We start from the raw sequence: 17077 nt of genomic DNA on the forward strand, positions 1-17077 counted from the left end.
AATTGCTTATCGACGATCCCTCCTTTCTTTCTTTCTTGTTCCTCCACCTGCGGAGAAAAGAGGTTTATCAACACTTTCGAGAAAACAACAACAACAGCAATAATGATGATGATGATAATGATAATGATGATGATGATGATGATGAAGATGAAGATGAAGATGAAGATGAAGATGAAGATGAAGATGAAGATGAAGATGAAGATGAAGATGAAGATGAAGATGAAGATGAAGATGAAGATGAAGATGAAGATGAAGATGAAGATGAAGATGATGATGATGGTGATAATAATGATGATAATAATGATAATGATAATGATAATAATAATAATAATGATAATAATGATATTGATAATGATAATGATGATGATAATAATAATGATAATGATGATAATGATAATGATAATGATAATGATAATAATAATGATAATGATAATAATAAAAACAATAATAATAATGATGATAATGATAATGATAATGGTAATGATAATAATGATGATAATGACAATGATAATAATAATAATAATAATAATGATAATAATAATAATAATAATAATGACAATAATAATAATAATATTAATAATCACGAAATAATAATAATAATAATAATAATGATAATAATAACAAACCACTGTCATGAATAATGCAACAACTCAACAGCAAACCATAAGCGCGTCGCACCTTCCCGTCAACGCCTCACTCACCTCAACAGAAAGAAGACGGCAGCCGCGATGAGGATCACGCCCAACAGCCCGCCCACCACAGAACCCACGATCACGCCCGTTTGCGACGCCCGTGGCTCTTGACCTGAAAGCAGAGAGGTAGCGTTCGTGTCTGTGTAAGTTTCAGGAAGGTTTTAAGACTTGGGTAGATGGAAATTGGAGGTTTGGCTAGCGTTTTGCATTAGGTTTATGATGTTTCCTTTTGGTGTTAAGAACATGGGAGGTTTATTAACGTTCTTGTGAAAATGTTTAAGAAATAAGAAGTCACGGAGTAAATATTATAACAAAACATTGTTCTTAAGAGTCTCGCGAATAATAATGTTTACTCCATGTGAATATCTTTCATCGGAAAACAGCACCTCAAGGAATAATGGACAAAAGAGAAAGAGAGGAGGAAAAAGAAACCTAAACGAATGGCTAAAATTGAAGGAGATGAAGGGAAGGAGAAGGAGAATGAAGAATAAGGAGAGAGATGAATTGAAGGAGATGAAGGGAAGGAGAAGGAGGATGAAGAATAAGGAGAGAGATGAATTGAAGGAGATGAAGGGAAGGAGAAGGAGAATGAAGAATAAGGAGAGAGATGAATTGAAGATGAAGGGAAGGAGAATGAAGAATAAGGAGAGAGAGTGAACGAGAATGGTAGAGAGGGATGAAGCCCTACTCGCCTCACCTCCGTACGTAAGGAGCTTGGACTCCAGGCGTCCTCCAGGATACTCCAACACCACCAGCACCGACAGGACGTCCGTGGCCTCACTCATCACGAGACGCTGGCTGCACTCGCTTTCCCCACGGTCTCCAACTCCCGAAGGATCACACAGGAAGCCCTCGGGGGAGAAGACGACGCTGGGATCCCTAGGGTCGTAGGCGACGACCTCTCTTCCCAGAGCCACGTCCTGCGGCAGACTCATGCTCACTTCCAGCAGGTGGTCGTCGGTGATGTAGAGGCTCGGTGTCGGGTACAGCTCTGGGGAGAGAACAGGAGGCCTTGGTCAGTCGCCCCTTTTTCATGGCTGACTTTGTTATTGGTGTGTATATATATATATATATATATATATATATATATATATATATATATATATATATATATATATATATATATATATATATGTGTGTGTGTGTGTGTGTGTGTGTGTGTGTGTGTGTGTGTGTGTGTGTGTGTGTGTGTGTGTGTGTAAAGCATTCGAATGAAACCAGTCACAGATTTCTTAATAAGTTTTATCTGTAATGCATAGACATCTGAGGAAACGTCTCTTTATGACAATTAAACAAATAAACACACACAACTAACGAATAAGCAACCATGAACGACACTAAAAAGGAAGCCAACGGACATGATACGAAAAGAAACGTCTCCCAATCCCTGCCAACCTACGAAAACCGTGTCCGAATCCCCACTCACCTTGAAAAGGAGCCACAGTTTCGTCACACAAGACAACCGGCGCGTTGGTGAGAGTGTCAGTCAGCGTCAGACACCGAGAGACGACGTCAGGCAATTCCTTCTGCAGGAAATAGCAGGGGCTCCTCTCTCGCCTGCACACTCGATTGCCAACCCATACCTCCGACAGGATACCAGGGTCGACTCGCAGCGAGGAGAGGGAAGAAGGGTGGTATTCCTCCCCTACCCAAGCCAAGCTGCCGACGAAATTTGCTTGAAGAGAAGGGGGGGAGGGGAAATTTAGATATTATCGGTCTCATTGTCTTTATCGTTCAAAGGAGGGTCAGAGAGACCTCATTAGTGAAATTGAGGAATATAATGATGAAGATAGATATACAATGAAGGTTAAAGGATACAAAAAGGAATGCATATCAATGATAGGACACCTACTCTCTCATTTATCATTTATTTCCCTTTCCTCATTTCTATCTATTCCACATTCTCTCATTCTCTCTCATGCTTATGTTCTCCTCTCTCGCTGTCTAATTTTCTCCTTTTTCTTCTCACATCTCTTCCACTTTCATTTTCTAGTCCTCATTCTCATCTCTCTTATTTCTATTTTCTCCATCATACTCGCACTCTTTTTTTTCTGCTTCTCATTTTTCTCTCCTATTCCCCTCTCATTCTCTCTCCTTTTTTATCTGCCTCTCATTTTTCTCTCTTAGTCCCCTCTCATTCCCTCTCTTTTTTTTCCCTAATTCTATCCCCTCTTGTTCTCCACACTTTTTCCTTGACTACGTTCCTCCTTTTTCTCTCATCTATCCTCCTCTCAATTTCTTTTCTTCCATTCCCTATCCCCCTCTCCTCCCTTTTTCCCCACTCTTACGCCCTCTCCTTTTTTTCTACCTCCTATCCCCCTCTCCTTCTTTTTTCTCTCTCCTATCCCCCTCTACTCCTTTTTCTCGTTCTCCTATCTCCCTTTACTCCTTTTTCTCCTCCGCTCCTTTGTTCCCTATCCTTCTCCCTTTTCCCTCTCCTCCTCCCCTTTTCCCTCTCCCCTCTCCTTCTCCCTTTTCCCCTCACCTCCCCTTTTCCCTCTCCCCTCTCCTTCTCCCTTTTTCCCTCACCTCCCCTTTTCCCTCTCCTTCTCCCCTTTTCCCCTCTCCTCCCCTCCCACTCACCAGGAATCTGCACGTACACCGTTCCTGTCGCTAACACGTTGCCGCTCTTCCCCTTCGCCGCCACCAGGACCGCGGTGATCCCTTCCGGAAGCTCCGTCTTGAATACGAACTCCCTCTGCAGTCCGTCAGTCTCCGTCAGGGCGTCTAGGGAACTCAAGACATTGTCTCCATTCACGAGGAAATTGAGCGTCCAAAGAGTCACGCCCACGATGAAAGCGTGTTCGTCCAGCACGATTTTGACGTTGTGGTCCCTGGGTGTTTGGTCGTCCGGGGTTGTCTCGCGGGACACTTTTATCAGTTCGAGGATCCTGAGGGTCGGGGTGCTGGAGCGATCTGGTGGATGGAAGATATTCATATTTATGCATTTATACATTTATCTATTCTGTTTTACTATATATTTACTTCGTTATTAAGCTCATTTGGTTACTTGTAAATCAATTAATCAAGGCATTACTCTTATTTTGTATCGATATGCTCTTAGAATGAATAGTTTTTATTCATTTAATGGACATATTTCCTCTATGCATGTCAGCAGTCAGGATTTATATATTGCATGAGTCACACTTACCTTCAGGAGCAGTATTATCCACGGGATCGGCCGTAGCGAGACATACTAGGCTAAGGCTTGCCAATATCACCCACAGCCTCATCGTAAGGGGTGCCAACATATCCAGTATGCTGTAACAAGATAACATGTATTTTAGGATCAGTTAGAGATTAAGTGGAATACTAGATTAGGAGGAATACTAGAAGCAATTTGTGAAGAAATTTAGTTTTCTATCTCTTTATAATCTGTAGATAGACTATAGGAATCACTATTTTTCAAGGAAATGGAATCTTGGTAATTTCAATAAATATTGTAATGTCTATATCGTGTAAATGTATATATTTAACTTCAAAAACTTTCTGAGAGTCTTTTCGTCCCATCATGAGGTCCTGCTTATTCCCGGAAGATTAAAAAATTGCATAATTGTAGAAAAAAAGGGATCACGATCTCTCCCCCTTACACCTCCATGTATCAGTGCCATTAGTACATGACCAGAAATTGTTTGCTTTTTCCTTTCGTTATCGCTACTTACCTTTTAATTCTTATAGCTCATTGGATCATTTTATTTGAAAAACTGAGTACCGTGTTTGAAATATATGAATGAAAAAAAATACACAAAACCATAAAATTCACTACAACAAAATACCTGAATCACAGGAAGAGAATGTAGGATGAAATTTTCGTAGGTAAACACGATCTCCACTGCACAACCCGTAATGTAGGTCCACTCCAAGAGAATCCGTAGAACCAACGCCTTCGAAATAAAACACTACCACTACTACACAACCCGTATGTAAGTCCTCTTCAAGAGCTGGGAGATGAGTGTCTGTAGACTTTTGCCTTCGAAACGACGTCGGCTCCGAATCCCTGTATCTTCCGGCTTGTGACATAGATATGGTACGAGATAAGGCGTTGTTGAGGGAGGGGAGGACGGGGAGGAGGGAGGGGGGTTATCAGTTGAAGTGTGAATAAGTGAGTCATTTTTAGTTTTTTCTTTAATTAATTTGTATTTTTTTTCCTTAGACTGGTGGCCGAGTTGCGCACACGCGCCCACACGCACACACACAAACACAAATATATATATATATATATATATATATATATATATATATATATATATATATATATATATATATATATATATGTATGTACATAAATACATATGTATAGTTACACATGCATACAAACATATATGAAATTACAGTGGTACTTTTGCCCTTGCACTGTGGGTCAAGTTAAAAAATGCACACATGCAAACACACATAAACATAAATAAATTCTTAGAGATTCATCGGCATTTCACACATTCAGTTCTGATTGACGAGGCACTTTAATCTCCTTACATATCAGCTCTTTATCGCTGTCAGTTCTTTCACAAGCGACAGAACTTCCGCCTTTATGAGTACGGAAATTTATATCCCATTAAGTCATCAGTCAAGTGCTATATAAAAACGTCAATTATTTACAATTCTCAATTACAATATAACATATTTCTGAGGGGATTATAAAAGTAATGAAAAGCAATAAGTAAGTTATGGTAATAATAAGTTATAAAAAGTAATATGTACAATACTAATACCTTAGAATACTAATTGAATTCATTTGGGGCGGCTATCATACTTTTCATGCAATAACATTTCCGAAATCAGTATTCACTACGTCAACTAATGTCTCTGTGATTCAGTTTTCAAATTGTGTAATTATTTATTACTTCCGTTTTCTGAGTTTTATTATTTTGTCAATTATCTCCATTTTAAATCCGATTAAGTGCCATTCTAGTGTGTGTTTATGTGTGTGTTTGTGTGTGTGTGTGCACGCACACATATGTATATAAATATGTAAATATATATATATATATATATATATATATATATATATATATATATATATATATATATATATATATATATATATATTGTACTGGGTTTAGTGATGGTTTCACTATTTTTGTTTTATTTTTGAATATTTTTGTACGAAGTGTGAGAGTGTGCTTGCTTGTGTGCATAAGTGAACCATTTGGTTTACCCGGACGACCTTTTTCATTGCTTCGAACCCGAAGTGAATTGATATATTTTATAGTGCGAATTATTACCGAAACGGTTTCCTTTCGCAGCCTCCATTTTATTTAATATGGAAGAGGCCGACTAGACCTGCCAGTATTACCCGGACCGCATTATTGCTACTTACCCTGGGATTCCCTTCTCCGGGCTACCTACCTGGGGTTCCATTCTCTGGGCTACTTACCTTGGGATTCCATTCCCCGGGCTACTTACCCTGGGATTCCATTCTCTGGGCTACTTACCCTGGGATTCCATTCTCTGGGCTACTTACCCTGGGATTCCATTCTCTGGGCTACTTACCCTGGGATTCCATTCTCTGGGCTACTTGCCCTGGGATTCCATTCCCCGGGCTACTTACCCTGGGATTCCCTTCCCCGGGCTACTTACCCTGGGATTCCATTCTCTGGGCTACTTACCCTGGGATTCCATTCTCTGGGCTACTTACCCTGGGATTCCATTCTCTGGGCTACTTACCCTGGGATTCCATTCTCTGGGCTACTTACCCTGGGATTCCATTCCCGGGCTACTTACCCTGGGATTCCATTCTCCGGGCTACTTACCCTGGGATTCCATTCTCTGGGCTACTTACCCTGGGATTCCATTCTCTGGGCTACTTACCCTGGGATTCCATTCCCCGGGCTACTTACCCTGGGATTCCATTCTCTGGGCTACTTACCCTGGGATTCCATTCCCCGGGCTACTTACCCTGGGATTCCATTCTCTGGCTACTTACCCTGGGATTCCATTCTCTGGCTACTTACCCTGGGATTCCATTTCCCGGGCTACTTACCCTGGGATTCCATTCTCTGGGCTACTTACCCTGGGATTCCATTCCCCGGGCTACTTACCCTGGGATTCCATTCTCTGGGCTACTTACCCTGGGATTCCATTCTCTGGGCTACTTACCCTGGGATTCCATTCCCCGGGCTACTTACCCTGGGATTCCATTCTCTGGGCTACTTACCCTGGGATTCCATTCTCTGGGCTACTTACCCTGGGATTCCATTCTCTGGGCTACTTACCCTGGGATTCCATTCTCTGGGCTACTTACCCTGGGATTCCATTCCCCGGGTTACTTACCCTGGGATTCCATTCTCTGGGCTACTTACCCTGGGATTCCATTCCCGGGCTACTTACCCTGGGATTCCATTCCCCGGGCTACTTACCCTGGGATTCCATTCCCCGGGCTACTTACCCTGGGATTCCATTCTCTGGGCTACTTACCCTGGGATTCCATTCTCTGGGCTACTTACCCTGGGATTCCATTCTCCGGGCTACTTACCCTGGGATTCCATTCTCCGGGCTACTTACCCTGGGATTCCATTCTCTGGGCTACTTACCCTGGGATTCCATTCCCCGGGCTACTTACCCTGGGATTCCATTCTCTGGGCTACTTACCCTGGGATTCCATTCTCTGGGCTACTTACCCTGGGATTCCATTCCCCGGGCTACTTACCCTGGGATTCCATTCCCCGGGCTACTTACCCTGGGATTCGTTACCCCAGTGCAATAGTGTCTTTCTGTTTGTTTTGTGTTGTGATCTCGTGTTGCATATATTGTAAATATATGAGGATATACATTGAAAGGTACATATTTTGTTTACTATCTTCCCTTGAGGCAATCTATTCCCCAGAGGATAAATGAAAAGAACAAGAGGTTAACTCATAATACATTTAGAACATTAATTGAATTATATTTACTGAAACATCTTACTAAATGAGGGGAAACCTCGGACATATATATATATATATATATATATATATATATATATATATATATATATATATATATATATATATATATATATATATATATATATATATATATATATATATATATATATGTGTGTGTGTGTGTGTGTGTGTGTGTGTGTGTGTGTGTGTGTGTGTGTGTGTGTGTCTGTGTATGTGTATATGTATGTATATAGGTGTGTGTGCACATACATACATACATATATTTTTATTTATTTATTTGTATTTACTTTTTTAAACACACGCATACAGATTACACTATTATTACACGCATACGCACACTGGCACCCGCACACTTACACACACACACACACACGCATATATATATATATATATATATATATATATATATATATATATATATATATATATATATATATATATATATATATATATATATATATATATATACATACATACACACACAGATATATGTACACACATACACACACAGATATATGTACACACATACACACACATATATATGTGTGTGTGTGTCCATATCTACGCAGCTGTATATCATAAATTTTCATACAGCAGCATTTAAGGACAATCTCTCCTCCACTGAAATATATATTTGCTCATTATTATATTATTGCCATGTGTCAAATCGTAAAGGTTCTAATTTTTGAAATAACAAATCCTCAACTTGAACCATCTGTACCTCACCATTCCTTCCAAGTTTATTTTATTTCATTCATCAAAACACGGATCTCAAAAGATTGTACTGAAATACTCATCACTTAATACGTCGGATATGTCAAGATAAACATGAGATACACCTCATTCTTTATCTACGTCGCTTATCTGTCCCCTGATAAGTGGGTTTTATCAGTAAGGAGAGCTAAGTGGCGCAAGTGTTTCATCTGCTGTTATTCTGAGTCATAAAAGATTTCCGATAATGTCTTGGGGATTGAGGTAACGACTAGGATTTCCGGTGTGTTTTGTTGGGTGTGTAAGAGTTGTTCTTACTTTCCCCCTGAATAAACTTGTGTCAAAATGATTCTCACGTTGAGTAGATCTTATTTTTCTTTCTCTTCCTCCTTACCCTAAATAAACTTCTCTAACCTTTTCTTAGGATAAACTTTATTCCTCCCTCCAACCTACCTTGAATAAACTTCTCAGTCCATACTAAGGTAGGAAAACAACTTCTCTCTCGCCTAATGTGACCCTTCCTCATAACTCTGAATAAATTTCATAAACTAGTTCTCACTCTGAATGAACTAAATCACTACCTCCTCATCATTAATAAACTACACTGCTCTCACCTTAAATGATTCATTTCTTACCCTACTTAAATAACCCTTAATAAGCAGCATAAAACATGTTTCTCATCTTAAATAAGCATTATAAACTATACCTTTCTTACCCTGAATAAACATTATAAAGCACACTTTTCTCGCCCCAAATAAACATAAACCACACCTTTCTCACCCTAAACAAACATCATAAACCTCACATTTCTCACAATAGACATAAACCACATGAACCAAACCTTTCTCACCCTAAATAAACCATACTGCCTCCCACCCTAACTAGACATAAACCACACCTTTCTCACCCTGAACAAACCACTCCCTTCCCCAATCTGTCTCATTTCTCTTACAATATTTTTCTCCCTCAACTCCAGCCCTGATAGAGATGGTATAGACAATGTTATATACTTTCTCACTTCTTTGGAGTGTGCAGTCAGTATAAATATAATATGATCAAAGTCTATCACATATAAAAGGTATGATAGATTTATTAAGATCTGATATGTAACAGCTATATGTTCTCTCTGTATGTTGTAAACACTCTTTAATGTTGTGCATTTTTATTTTATTTGGTTCCCTTAACACAACTGAATTCACTCAAGGAGATTAAAATGAAAGTCCCGTGTGATGAAATGTTTATTATAAGATATAATGATTTTCTACAATACGTTTACATTGGTAATTAATCTGAGTACAATTTTGATCCTAAGACAAGAAAGTTGTGGCGAATATTCCTCATGAATAATATTGAAATAACATTTTTTTATGGTATTTTTTTCGTGAAGTTAAGTGCATAGGTGATATATAAGTATGTATGCGTACATGCGTATGTTTGTGTATATGCATATACATATAGACATAGGTATGTACATGATGATATATACTTTTTTTTATACAATTTTCCCCACTCACAGATGCAAATGAAATACATATACCTTATCATAATCTCACGACATAAATATAACACAGAGTTAAAAATGCGATACGAGTGAATACGGGACACTTCCCACACAAGGTCCAAGAAAGACCTATACTGTTAAAGTTAATTGCACCATAACTAGTATACTGATGATTGGTCCCAACTAGTGCAAAGTAGGCTGGCCATTTTATGCTGCTTAGACCAATCTACGAAGATGATTAAGACCTTTGAATTAGTTCTAAGACAACCCCTTAATTTCCCGTTATTTACCTTGTGGGGAAAACAACGGTTGTTTACTCTTAAACATACTCACAAACATGTCTGTCAAGCGTGCATTAAAAAAAAAAGAAAAGAAAAAAAAAGAGAGAAAAAAAAAAGGATTTTCCCCCCATAAAGCTAATATTCAACTTGTATCGTTCGAAAAATATGTTAAAAGACGCAATTGATCAAAACACCTGGTTGTCTGCTTTTATCTCCTCTGTTGGGAATAAAAAAAAATGTTCTTAGTACTCATAAAGCTCAGACATTATTGCTTTTACTGTTCATGTAATGAAACATACAAAAATTGCACATATATATCAAACTATCTACCTATCTATAATTACGGCATGGAATCAATATATTAATGACTTAAAACACCTTTTACCTCTTGTGTACCCATTGCAAAGTGGAAACGAGGTATATATGTAATAAGTAATCGCCAGATGTCACGTGGTCAGTTAAGTAATAATTGTAATTTGAATTAAGTGAATTAAACCCATCCAATTGTAAATCCTTCATGAAAGAATCTATCTTAATGCTTACTGTTATATTGGTATTATTTTTCAAATAATATTGGCAGTCAAAATAATCTTTCAACATATAAGCCATACAAATTTCAAAATTGTTGTAAAATTGAGTGATGAAATAGTATTAACATTTTTCAGATGTCCTTTACTTTATACAAAATCTTATTATATTATCATAGCATCTCCTTTTCTCATATTTTCCCCTTCATGCACGATGGTTTAGAGGAAAATTCACATTACAAAATTAACTGCAGAATTACAGGCATCGAAGTGATCTTTAATGCACCGTAAATGATCTCATGACATGTTATCAGCTTCTAGGTATCAAGTATAGTACTGACATGCGACACAGTGACATATTTATCTCCAAAGCTTATGAAAGGGTGGCGGGGACTCCTGTATATGAAGATTGAACAAGCTATAATAGTCCTTAACCATATTCTGTTTCACTACCTCTGTCTTAATTCTTCCCCTCCAAATTCTAAAAGATTAAAATACAAATGGAAATCAAAATCTATGAATAAAAAAAGGAAAAAAACAAAAACAAAAAACAGCACAGGCACACAATACATCAATGAAATTTGCTGTATTTAGATGTAACAAATGGAGTAAAACATATGGTAACAGCTTTAATCGAAAAAAGAAAAAGAAAAAATCAAACCTGAAGTGGTAGTTGGACTGTTCGACCCAGAGGCCTCGCTCCCCACTCGTTGTAGACTGGGCCCTGGGGAATGAAATGCAATATGTCACTTGGGTCTTAGACTGAGGTCGGAACTGCCTAAATTGGTGATGTTGTGTTTATTATTCTGATTTTTTATTTTTTCCCCTAGCTCACTCTCATTATCTCTGTTTCTCTCTCTCTCTCTTACTTTCTCTGTCGCTCACTCTCTCTCTCTGTGCCTCTCCCTCCCTCTTTTTCTTTCTCCCTCTCCTCCCCCTCTCTCTCCCTCCCCCCTCTCTCTCTCTCTCTCTCTTTCTCCCTCTCTCTCTCTTTTTCTCCCTCTCTCTCTCTTCCTCATCCTTACCGACATAGCAGCTGCTTCTTGTTGACGCCTCCTATCTCTCTTTTTACCCTTGGCTGTTTCTCTCCTGTGAAGTTAGAAGCAAATATTTAGAAATTAGAAACCTGAAATATAATGGGGTTTAAGAGATTTTGCTTTTCAGTACATACGTTTATTATGAGCTTGTATGAAATGGTTTATTTATTTTCGTAATTTTCCCGATGCGTTTTGGATAGTTTTAAAAACTCCAAAGATAATAAAAGTATTTTTTTTTAATCAATAAAACTAAACAATACCAAGACACCCCCCTCCAAAAAAAAAAAAAAAAAGAAATTTAGAAAAAAATAAGTATATCCCCCCCCAAAAAAAAAAAATACTGAAAACTTATTTAAATCCTATTGTCAAACAGAAGACGACTTACACAGCAAGTATCACGAAGGAGACGATGAAGATGACAGCCACGAGACCGCCGACGACTGAGACGATGATGACAACACTGTCATCTGTCGGGGGATTATCTGGGGAGGAAAAAAAAATTATAATAGTAAGAGCAGTGTTTATCTTGGCCAACCGCGAAGCATGTGCTCAGTCGAAGTCTTTAATAATGGTGGTTGGTTGGGATATTACATCGAAAATTATGATCGTGTATCTATTTGTTTTTCTTAAAATAAAACGAAAATACCCAATTTAAGGCAATGTGATGCAAGTAGTCAAGATTTGCATTCGGTAAACCTTAATTTAGGTTTAGGGCAATAGTATTGAATATTGTCTAACTTCGTCTACAGTTGCAATTTCAATAGAAACGCATTTCCATCAATCTCATTTTTTATACGTATCACCCCTCCCTTTCCCAGTCTTGTCTTCCCTCCTTTAAATACCTATCCCTTCCCCACACCCTTTTCCCGTTTTCCAGTATCCCATTCCTCCTTCCTCCAAATCTTTCTCCTACCTTTCCCACCTTTACCCTTTTCTTCCGTCCCTGTTTCGTCTCCACTTCTCTTATCCCTCTCCACCTCTATTCTTTTCTTTCTTCCGTTCTTTATTTTTTGTTTTATTTATTTATTATTATTTTTTCTTCTTCTTATTTTCTTCTTCTTATGTCTGACTGCGTACCTGAATCTTCCTGTATTGTGGCAGCCAGAGGGTCGCCACAGTGGTATTCATCTGCGCATGGTTGAACTGAGAACACACTGCCTTCCAGATTGCTTCCCGTCAAAGTATATCTGATCAGTAGAAAGAAAAGTAATTTTAGCAAGATTATATTTGTTTCTGATATTCTGGAAAATCTATGCATAATGTTTTATCTTTAAGGATGATTCCTACTGATGCCCTTCTTGTGAATGCTATTACTATTGTTATTTCCGATGGCATATATGTTATCATTATTGTCTGGTAAAATTATCACGGTTTTACAATTGCAGAAGTAGTTGCATTGGGACGTGAAAGTAAAAATAGATTATCCATTCATGTAGACAAAACACACACACGCTCGCACACACGCACGCTAACACACACACACAAATGCATAAGCAAGCACACACACACAAATACTCAAGCACACACACACACAAATACACAAGCACACACACACACACAAATACACAAGCACACACACACACAAATACACAAGCACACACACACACAAATACACAAGCACACACACACACACACACAATCACACACACACAAATACACAAGCGCGCACACACACAAATACACAAGCACACACACACACACAAATACACATGCGCACACAAACGCACAAATACACAAGCACACACACACATACACACAAATACACAAGCACACACACACACACAAATACACAAGCACACACACACACACAAATACACAAGCACACACACACACAAATACACAAGCACACACACACACACAAATACACAAGCACACACACACATACACATACACACACGCCCCTCCCGCCCGCGACTCACGCCTCCCGGCTGATCGTCTCGGCCTTCCTGACGGAGGCGAGGGCGGCGTCGGCGAACAGGGTCACGTTGTAGAGCCTGGCGCCCTCCGTCGGCGCCCACGACAGCGCCACCTCCTCGCCGCCCGACGAGAAGCGCTGGCGCAGCTTGGACACGGCTGCGGGGGGAGGGGGAGGGGGTCAGGGGGGCTTCCTGACTGGGGTGTCGGGAAGGGGGGAGGGAGGGGGTCAGGGGGGCTTCATGACTGGGGCGTCGGGAAGGGGGGAGGGGTCAGGGGGGCTTCCTGACTGGGGCGTCGGGAAGGGGGGAGGGGGAGGGGGGAGGGGGGGCTTCTTGACTGGGGCGTCGGGAAGGGGGGAGGGGGAGGGGGTCAGGGGGGCTTCCTGACTGGGGCGTCGGGAAGGGGGGAGGGGGGGCTTCCTGACTGGGGCGTCGGGAAGGCGGGAGGGGGAGGGGGTCAGGGGGGCTTCCTGATTGGGGCGTCGGGAAGGGGGGAGGGGGAGGGGGTCTGCGTCTCGTCCTCGGGCCCTTACTGGTATACTTGCTGTTGTTTTTTCTTTGGAAGTTTGCTAATGACATATCTTTTTTACCTTTTACAATATTAATTCATTTATATTTTATTATTGTACAATTAGTCAGTATTGAACAGTCAAGGACAATCGATATATTATTTTTGCTGTTTTTTTTCTTTGAAAGTATGCTAATGGCAATATTTTTGACATTTCTATTACAATATTTATCAATCTATATTTAAATTGTTATTTTTGCTGTTATTATTCTTTATGTGTCGGGATGGATGTATTTTTTCCCTTATATTCTTATTATATATATATATATATATATATATATATATATATATATATATATATATATATATATATATATTTTTTTTTTTTTTTTTTTTTTTTTTTTTTTTTTTTTTTTTTTTTTTTTTTTTTTTTTCTTTTATCACTGTGTCTGCTTTCTGCGAAGGATGAATTCATTAACTGCTTGAAATCTTGGTATTTTGTAAATGGTTTCTTTGATTTTTTTTTTCCCATTTTTTCGTGTTCTTTCTAGCTATTACCAATTTTATCATTATTATCGTTATTATTATTATTATTGTTATTATTATCATAATTTTGTTATCATTATTATTAACCATCATTATTATTGTTATTGGTCTATTTATCGTTATTATTACCAACCTAAATATATTTTAATTAAGAATGCCAATGATAAAAACGGAAATAACAATTAAGAAAAATAGATAATAGTAAATATATATTGCGGTGAGGGATCGAATCCCGATCGGAGAGGTTAATATATTCATATCAATGCGGCCAGTGCATTATTCCATCTTTCACTGCCTATTGTAAAAAAGGAACATCAATAACAAAAACAAAAATGATGATTATCTGAAGAATCTAAAAATGATAATAATAATAATAAAATAATAACGACCAAACTGCCTGACGATGTCCTCCTCGAAGCCACTCACCCGGGAAATCATAGACTCTCCGTTTCACCAAGTTGGAGGTCGAGCTTCTCTCCACCTTCACCGCGATTTCTGGCGCTCCATCCAAGTCGAGGAGCTTCGTGCAGTCTCCCCTTTGTCCCGAGCACGAGTGTATGTAGTTGGCCCTCGTGTAATAAAGGGTGAGGGTGTATTCACAGGGGGTTTGTCCGCAGGAGGGAACGGGCTCTTCCCACCAGCTGACCTCCAGGTGGCTGTTGTTCGTCTGTGTGGCTCGGTCGATCACGATTCCTGGTGGAGGCGGGAGTAAAGAGGGTCGGTAGGTGAAGGGCATGTGGATTAATTAAAGGGATTTGGAGAGGGGTAGATGTGACAGGCACACATGCTGTCGGTTCTCAACCCTTGTGGCAAAAGCATTCGCGGAGACACGACTGACAACTGTTGGAATGCGTGAAATTGACAAATCAAAATACACACAGAAATCAGTACTACGGTAAACAAGGATTCGAAACATGAAAATGCCTTACAAATATAAATATTCACGTACATATAAGTCCAATCTTACCCGGTTTCGTTATCATGATGTTCGCGGCCTCGCTCACACTCGTGTCCGACGCCGCCCTGACCTCCACCATCCACGCCCCCGGAGGAAGGTCCTGCGTCGGCCAGCTCGTGTTGTTGACCTCCTCCAGACCTCCTTCCGAGAGTTCGTCCTCGTAGTCAGCTTGCCACTCCACCAGGTAGGACGCAGCCCCGGGGACGTCAGCCCAGCGGAGCACCTCGTCCTTATGGGTCAGGTCCTTCGGAGTGTCGAGTGGCTGGTAGTCCCCTGAGGCAAGGACGGAGGAGGAAAGAGGGCGAGAGGGTCACTTATCTGAGCTCTTTGGTCTTGGCTTTGAGGACGCGAGTGCAGGCGGTCATCTACTCAGACCTTGGACGCGGCAGAGAATGTTAAATAATCAATTAATCATTTTAGAAACCATCTCTGGGTTCTTTACTTCAAGGATTGTGAGAAAAGTGATTCAAGACAGAAGGATAAGAACAAAGGCGAGCAGATGGCATGCTAAAGGGGGCCATAGGTTTAAAATGAACTAAAAGTATTCATGTGCAGCGCATGTTTAAGAATGTCATAAATATGTTACTTCTGATAATTTTTCTTTACCCAGGAGTTGCCAGAAATACGCCCTGTTTATTGGATACAGAAACCACCTACTTTGAAACCATCGTTTTCTTTCCTTCACTATGAGACCGATTCATGAAAGAGGATCAACGGAGATCAGATGCATGCAAAAGACGGAAAAGTTCCTTCGTATAGAGTAAAGGAAGCGTATTTCTGTGCAGTGCAAGTTGAAGAATGTGCTAAATATAACATTTCTGATTATCTTTTACTTTTTTTTCTTCAGGAGTTGACGGACATACATCGTGTTCAGTGGATAGAGACGGCAGATCCTAACTTTTACTTGATTGCTAAGTCTTGAGGCTGAGCATCTGAAGACCCCTCCCCCACACACAAAAAAATAATAAAATACTAATAAACAAATAGACAGATACTAATAGATGAATGAATAAATAAACAAATACTAATTCAGACTGATACTTCAACCTGAAATGTTAATTTGATAGACAAAACACTTTGCCTTCAGTGCTTACTGCATGTAGTACCTTGAATAAGGCCATGTGGCATTTTAATAGTTTCAACAGACCTACATTCTATATTATTATTCTATTATTGTACACAATGCTCATATTTGTCTCTTTCTTTCTCTTTCTATCAGGCTATCTATCTATTTATCATCCATTAGTATTATACACTATACATATATCAATGCGTATCATACTGTATATATAAAACCTACTAACTTACATCTACAAACACACACACATGCAAACTGTGTACTTCCCCCAGCTCTTTCGAAGTACATAATGAGTGCCCTTAGTCGGCCTCACCTTGATTTACTGTACTGCAGGTTTGGGATCCCATCACGTCGCTCTTGACTGAACTGACGCATACCATATGCATCTCAGAATCCACGACCCCAACTTCTAGGCTGTGGGTCGATGCTGGAACAATT

At 39.5% G+C, this 17077-nt stretch overlaps 1 protein-coding gene across 1 annotated transcript in view; it reads right to left on the minus strand.

The window, feature by feature from the left end:
* LOC113826500 (uncharacterized) overlaps positions 1-4609 on the minus strand; it is a 4770-nt gene extending 161 nt beyond the window's left edge. Inside the window, exons 1-7 of the mRNA XM_027379401.2 lie at positions 4469-4609; positions 3844-3953; positions 3276-3608; positions 2119-2367; positions 1390-1683; positions 702-804; positions 1-47 (exon numbers count right to left, since the gene is read on the minus strand). The exon at positions 1-47 is cut by the window's left edge and continues 161 nt beyond it. Coding sequence (XP_027235202.2) covers positions 1-47; positions 702-804; positions 1390-1683; positions 2119-2367; positions 3276-3608; positions 3844-3943 — 1126 coding nt within the window. The 5' untranslated portion in view covers positions 3944-3953; positions 4469-4609. The remainder of the gene's footprint in view (positions 48-701; positions 805-1389; positions 1684-2118; positions 2368-3275; positions 3609-3843; positions 3954-4468) is intronic.
* Positions 4610-17077: the final 12468 nt, after the last annotated feature.

The sequence above is a fragment of the Penaeus vannamei genome, chromosome 6 (genome assembly GCF_042767895.1).
Source record: "Penaeus vannamei isolate JL-2024 chromosome 6, ASM4276789v1, whole genome shotgun sequence".
In the NCBI taxonomy this organism is placed as follows: Eukaryota; Metazoa; Arthropoda; class Malacostraca; order Decapoda; family Penaeidae; genus Penaeus; species Penaeus vannamei.